We start from the raw sequence: 7,765 nt of genomic DNA, 5'->3' as shown, positions 1-7,765 counted from the left end.
ATGGAGGAGGACTTTGTGGATTGGTGTCGGACATATGGGTTAATGGGTTAATGTTGGACTTGTGGGCTTGGGCAGCACTGGGTTGGGATGTTTCCTTGATGTGCACTTAACTTTTATATAAAACTCTCTCTCATACATGAGTTTCTGTGGATTTGTTTCTCTAATGTATGCAGACTAACGTATCCTGTTAGCAGTTAAGGACATTTTCAATATTCTTCACCAGCCCCACAATTCAAATGCATCACTTTTTTCGTAGGTTCTCCTTATGCAGTGCCCGTGCCTCACGTGCATGTGTGAGTTATACTGACCCATACAACAGGAATGGTCTGCCTCAAAGGGTTTCCAAGGCCGTACATACTTACAGAAGTAGATTTCCAAATCTCTCTCTCCAGGAGTAGCTGCTTAGTGTGAACCACCATCCTTGAGATCAGTGCTTTAACCACTGCAATACCAGGACACATTGATGCAAGAAATGCAAATTAAAACCTTTGAACAATACTCAGTGAAGCCTTGGCAGGAAGGCTTGTAGCTCATTCCTATCAAAAATGTTAGATGCCTTTTTCCAACTCTATAGCTGCACAACAATATCACATAGTTATTAAAATACAGAAATTAACTGTAAAATGTGCAAGTCAAGAACAGTGTTGTAAATCAACTCAGCAATTAGCATGAGGTTTTTTAAGTGACTGAATACAGATTCAGAATTATGAGGTTATTATCTAATAATCAAACAAGCGATGTGAATAAATCCTTGCTAATATGAAAATTATCAACCACAGAAACATGTTTTCCCTACTAGCAGGTCTATGACTCCTCATGCTAATGTAGTTCATTTGATAAACTATGGACAGTCTGTGAAAGCTTCCTTTTGTCCCTGTTGCTGACACTTGTGATTAGAGAGAGAGTCTCTTATCCAAATGATCAAGTCGAGGTCTGTGGTTTGTTTTCATTTAATAGGCCAAAGGTTTACACCAACTTGGACTCTGGCCTAATACTTTTTTAATTAATGAATTGCTGGTACATCAATTTTAAATGCAGTATTTTGTCATTTTTTTGTCCCCCACCCTCCTTATGACTGAAGATCCAAAGCCTTATCTATGTATACTTTGAAAATATATCTTCTAGACATAGACAATCACCCCCAGTTATTTTCTCCCTCTTCTACAAAGGAGAAGCCCTTGTGGCTTAGTGATTGTGCATTAAGCAGCTACACATAAGATCAGCAGTTCAAAACCACCAGCTACTCCCTGGGAGAACGACGGGGCTTTCTACTCCTGTAAAGAGTTACAGTCTCTGAAACTCCCAGAGACAGTTCTATTCTGCCTTGTGTGGTAACTATGAGTCAGTATCCACTTGATTACACAACTTTGCTTGTTGAAAATGAGAAGGAATTGAATCGTGTGCTGGCGAAGATCGAGGATTGCAGCCTTTAGTATGGGTAGCAATTCAGTGTCAAGAAGACCAAATTCCTCATAACTGGAACAACAGGTAGCATCGTGATAAATGGCGAAATGGTTGCAGTTGTCAAGAATGTTGTCTTACTTGGATCCCCAATCAATGCTCATGGAAGCAGACATCAAGAGATAAAAATATGTTGCAATTAGGGGAAATGCTGTATGAAATCTGTTTGGAATATAGAAAAGCAAGGATGATACTTTGAGGACTAAGGTGCGCCTGACGCATGCCATGGAGTTATTTATTGCATCACGTGCATGCGAAAGTTGGACATTGAATAAGGGAGGAGACCGTAGAACAATTGATGGATTTGAATTGTGGTGATAGAGGATGATATTGGAAGTACCCGGATCTGCTAAAAGGACAAACCAAACTGTTCTGGAAGAAACAAGACCACAGTTCTCCTAAGAGGCAAGAATGGGAAGGGGTTTTGTTACCTACTTGGGACATATTATCAGCAGAGACCAGTTCCTGGAGAAGAAGACCATGTTTGGTAAAAGAGGAAGACTCTCATGAGCTGGATTAACACAGTGGCTGGCTCCAGGGGCTACCACACAGGAACAATTACGAACGTGGCACGGGACCCTGCAGTGTGTTCTTCTTCTATGTATAAGGCTACTGCAAGTTGGAGCTGACTCACTGCACCTAACAAGAGTAAAAATAGAATGATGAGTTTGAAAATTATATTGAGTGATGAAAAGCATCTATTCCTCTAAAAATGATAAGTGTTTGATGTATGTAACATTCCTAAACACTTAAAATTAACTATTATTACAGGATTGATACGTAAATGGAGACACTACCAAAAAAAAATTAAAGGGAGGGATCACCTCTTTTGAGTGTTTTCTAGTTTGCTCAGTTTTAAAGTTTTTAATATTCTGTCCTATCAATGTACCATCAATTTATTCTTTCCACACTGTTGAACACTTGGATATTTGGATTGTATCTAGCTGGCGGCTATTACAAGGAATTCTGCTATAAACATTGTTGGACGCATGTTTTGTTGCCCAAGATTCTCTACTATTTGTTCCTCAGAACTGGAATTGCAGGAACATAGGCCTGTGGCATGCATATATTCAGGCTAGACAATTACTTATGTAATGCTCAAAAACGAGACAAAATTAAATTCTACATAGACATACTCCTACTCAACTAATCATGCTAACATTTTCAGAAATAGTTGTCATGGTTTACACATCCATTACTCATGGATGATAGCTCCTATTTCTTGACAGAATTTGGAATTATCAAGCTTTCTGTTCTTCCTCTATTTTCCCCTGCTTTTAGGTTATTCTTATTTTGAGTTCTACCTATTGTACCTGAATACTGATTCTGACCTACTGACATTCACTAATTCACTTTTCATCAATTTGTAAACTGCTAATCAATTTGGTCATTAAGACCTTGACTTTGATCATTTTTTTTCTCTTTCTTTCCTTTTTTAAAAAAGTTTTCCATTTTGTTTTGTTCCTTTCTGTTTTGTCATGCCAGTTTTTATAGTTTCAGATTTCCTGTCAATTTTTTGATATTTTATATTTATTTTGTTCAACATTATAAGAATAGTTGTTTTATAACATGCATGTGGTAAATCTAATATTTAATTATACAGAGAGCTCTTTACATTGCCTTTGTTAATTGTTTTCTTAAGTGACGTGTAACTTTCTTTAAGCTGGTATCTTTTATTTTTGTGTTACCATTGTATTCAAACTATTATCTGAAGCCTAAATGAAATTACTTTTCACCTCAGAGGAATCTGTTTCCATCATGCTTCCCAAATCTCTTTCTAGTTTTGCATCCCCTGAAATTGTGCTAGAACGTGAGCTAAGTTATACACCTGGCATTTTAAGCATACGTTCTCACTTTGAAGTTCTAGTTTTCTCAGAGGAAGATCTGCCATTGTACTTCCACCCCTCAGACATGTGCTGGCCTTAGATTTCACCCCTGCACATCCATTCTACATCTCCACCATTAAAAACAAGATGAAATAAAATGCTCCATATTCTAGGTGGCGAATATTGACTAGTTCATTTGGTACAGTGACTGTGTATCTTTCCATCTTCTAAGCATGCTTCCTGCGTCATGCAATATTTTGACCATAGAATCTTTCAAGATTGCAACTGGAAGCTGGGATTTTTTCTCTTGAGTTCATTCATCTCTAAGATATGCTGGGCATTGTTTTTGTTTCTTTGTTTTCTAACTCTTGGTCTTTGCATATTTTCATTATAATATTTTACCTAGTCTTCTTGACCTGCCCTTTGGAGCTTTCTGTTTGGCGCTTGGACTTCATCCCTTCTTCCACGGACCTAAGCTTCTCTATGAGTAAGAGCGGGTTTCGAGTCTCTTTTGACATCCACTTTGGTCTTTCTTTCTTGTCTTTGCATGACCTTTTACTGTCTTCATGAATGATGTTCTTGATGTCCTCCCACAGCCCATCAGGTCTTCCGTCATTATTTCTTAGTGTGTCAAAGCTATTATTGGATTTAATTTTTCTTGAAATTCAGTTGGAGAATACTCAAGGTTATAGTTAGGCACTTGCGAACTTGTTTTCATGTTCTTCACCTTCTACCCGAGCTTGCATATGAGCCCCTCGCCTGCTTTAGCAGTCAGATCAAACGGCACACTGCATTAGGTAAATCTGCTGCACGAGACCTCTTTAAAATGCTGACATTCAAGGAGGTCACTCTGAGGACTAAGATGCGCCTGATCCAGACGTGATATTTCCAGTTGCCTCATATGCGTGTGAAAGTTGGACGTTGACTAAGGAAGATTGAAGAAGAATCAAACAAATCTCTCCAGGAGGATGTACAGCCAGACAGTCCTTAGAGGCAAGAGTGTCCTGCTTAGGGTTTTTTGCTTTAATTGTAGACTCTCACGTCTTTTTGAGTCTATGTCTTCCCTACTACAGAGGTAAATCGACAGTGTGGTAGACATGGCTTACCCCAGGGCTGCTCCTTGAAGAGGGGCAACACTGAGTGGCTCTATTCCACATCACATTTTCCATCACCAGCTGTGAGAGATCATTCAGCAAGTTACAACTCTTACTTTCTTGTTTGAGAGCCTTCGTGGGTCAAGAGGGACTGCAGGTCTTGCTCTGCTAGGTATGGAAAGAACAGAAACGGAGGGGAAATAGCAGGACAGTCAGCACACCGTAGGTCAGTTTTCCATTAGGACAAGCGAGGGGGCTGCAGATGTCACTTAGTGCCATAATGTGACCAGTAGAAGATCAATAAGCTTAACTGGGATTTTTGAGCCAATGTTATGCTGTGATGTAAAAGCATATATCCAAGAAAAGTTATATAAAAGACAAGTATCACATGTTTGAACAGAGGTGCAATTTCATTGCCCACCACTAAATTAGTTTCCATAAGACACCGCTGCTTCACTATTATTATTTTGAAAGTGGTGTCCATATTTTTATTACCTCATTCTTCACTCTTTTAATGGTCGTAACTTGAGGCACAGCTGCTCAATGAATGTTTAATGGCTGAGCCAATGAATGTGTACATTTTGGAAAATAGGTGCATCGATAAACATGATGAACTCAACCTAAGTATTGCTGCAGAAAAGGAACAAGTAACATTTTTCGATCTAATTTCTGCTATTATGTTTACCTGTCCAATATATTGGCTGATTGTCCTCATAAAGCACATCCAGTATGAATTAAAATTTTTGAATAGTAAAACAAATATGTAATAGAGCTTAACATTAAGGCTTAGGAACATTGATCCAGAAAAGGAGTAATAGGGTGTAATAAGAATTTATTTAGCATATAAAATTTAAGAGGCATGCTCATCAATAATTCAGCAATATTATTTAAAAGAGCCCTTCATATAGCCATAACTATTCTATATATTTAATCAATTTTAGCTGAAGTTGTTGGAACCAGATTTTGATGAAAAGACCTCTGAAAGGTTTCCGTTTGTCTAGCAAGTTACTTATAAAAGTGGAATTAAGTTCATTTTCTGTATTATCAATTCATTCTAAAATAGAAGAAATATATACATCATTAGAAAAGATCAAGAAAAATGACTATTTGGGATAACTGTTAGCCTTCTACAAAGATTCATTTATTGATTAATTTTACTCTAAAATATGAAAAAGCATAACCAGAGTTTTAAAAAATAAAAACTAATTATAAAATCAATATTTTTAAAAATTAAAGTAGCACAAAATAAATATATTTGTAGCTGGACATCAAATTTAATGTAATCTGAGTATCCAACAGAGATGTATATCCATATTACAATATTTTCATCATTTAAGACAGATATTACTGGGGCAAAATGAAGATTTCTTGGCCCTAAATAATTGAGCAAATTCATCTCTTGGTAGTTTTTATGGGAAAATTGAGTAATTAAGATGGACAATATTTCTCTTAACAGGTGCAGTGGTTTTTGTAAAGCTATTATTTAGTGACTTTGAGTAAAAGCCAGAAACCAAGTATTATTTTACATCTCAGCGAAGGCTAGTTTATGAATCTCCAGGGACAAATGATTCAAGAATAAAATTTTTGGTTAGTCTGGCCTGGGTCCAGGGACAGTTTTACCTAGCCCAGAGGGCTGGATGGACTAAATACACTGTAAATTATTGTCTGTATATATATATTGCTATTGCTAAAACATTTCTGAACAAATTTAGGAAATGAAGGAAGAGATTATCTAATTTCCCTTTCTCTGCCAACATGTTTCAAACCAGTTGAACTGTCAACACCAAGTGTTCTTTAAAGTGAAAGAGGTCTATTTTTTAGTTAAAAGAGAAAAAAAATGTGAACAAAAAGAGGTGCATGTAGCAACCAATTTGCTAAATTTACTAAATTTGACAATTTACCCAAAAGGTAAGTGAATTTCTCAATGCATTATGCCTGCAAGAAAATGTGTGGCTTCAATAAAGTTATAAAATTACTCAGCATATTTTTCCTAGTAAATTGTACAACTTTTGCTAAGTTACATATAGTTTCACGGTATTTGATCATCTTTGTGGATTGTATATTGATCATATCAGTTAAACTATACTCATACATAATTTTATTAATACAATAAGTATATAACAATAAATTCATAGTTTCTTAAATATGATTTTTTTAACAGATGAATCTTAGATTCCTCCTGTGATGGCAAGGAAAATGAACTAATGACCTCTGAACTTTTGCAGTCATTTGCTTCTAATTGGTTTGTGGCAATAAAATAATTAAATAGAATAATTAAAAGGAGTTGGGTGATTAGATGTTTATAATACTATGCAATATGACATATTAATGATACATACATTGTACTCCTAAATCCCTTCCCCCAAGAGTAAAGATAATTTTTTATGCTATGTCATTCTTTGGCATCAGACCTTTAGGGAAAATGTAGACTAACTTCAAGAATTTGTTTTATTTCCATATAGGAAGAACCTTTTGTAATGGTTTCTGAAAATGTCTTGGGTAAGCCGAAGAAATACCAGGGCTTCTCCATTGATGTTTTGGATGCCTTATCTAACTACCTGGGTTTTAACTATGAAATTTATGTTGCACCGGATCACAAGTATGGAAGCCCTCAAGAAGATGGGACATGGAATGGCTTGGTAGGAGAACTAGTGTTTAAGGTATGGATTTATTTATTTATCCCATGTCTAAAAGTTTGGCTCTAACCTCTAACTGGACAATAAAGCATGAGGTCATGAATGCAAAAGTCTCAGCAATATAATTTATGCACTATGTAGATAATATGACAGAAAGAAATATCTCTAATGTTCTAAATATTTCTTATCCTAGAAAATGATATCGAAAAAGAGATTACCTCTGCCAATTTTTTATCTCAAGATACGTTGCCAGCATCTAGTGCATAAGAGAGTCACAATTTAATTTACAGATATGGTCTTTACATTATTTTCATTTTTTAAAATGTCATATGTACAAATATTAAGGAACTAATTTCAGGATATTAGTAAGATAAATCTATATTTATAATTCTTGCATAAAACATCTACTTACTTAATTCCATCAGTGTCAGGTTCATTATATTAAATATCAGTTATTACATCCAAATTTATAATTATTTTGTCTTCTGGATAACTTATTGAGGAGTCAAGTTTTGATTTATAATTTTCAATTTGATTTATATGCAGCCCCAATTTTTAAAATTCTCTTTCATATTTCCCCCTTCTTCGTGTTAATTGAAGGTTTTTAGTATTTGATTTTATTTCCTTTTTAATGTTTTTAGTTACAAATTTTTGTGCTTTTTTGTTAGTTAGTAATAGTAATATACTTTAGCATCATATTATATTTATAATTAACATTGATTCACTTTATATAAAATGTGCTAAACTT

The 7,765-nt window shown here is 35.4% G+C and overlaps 1 protein-coding gene across 3 annotated transcripts in view; it reads left to right on the top strand.

The window, feature by feature from the left end:
• The window catches only part of GRID2 (glutamate ionotropic receptor delta type subunit 2), a 1,637,701-nt gene that overhangs the window by 1,160,916 nt on the left and 469,020 nt on the right, over window positions 1–7,765 (top strand). For all 3 annotated transcript variants that reach the window (XM_045284270.1, XM_045284271.1, XM_004703263.4), the window contains exon 10: window positions 6,844–7,041. In XM_045284270.1, the coding sequence (XP_045140205.1) occupies window positions 6,844–7,041 (198 nt within the window). The remainder of the gene's footprint in view (window positions 1–6,843; window positions 7,042–7,765) is intronic.

This window comes from Echinops telfairi, unplaced genomic scaffold, assembly GCF_000313985.2.
Source record: "Echinops telfairi isolate 266 unplaced genomic scaffold, ASM31398v2 ScPeMD7_7468;HRSCAF=8506_0, whole genome shotgun sequence".
Classification (NCBI taxonomy): Eukaryota; Metazoa; Chordata; class Mammalia; order Afrosoricida; family Tenrecidae; genus Echinops; species Echinops telfairi.
Note: the sequence above shows the minus strand (reverse complement) of the source record. Positions and strands in the feature narration are given on the sequence as shown.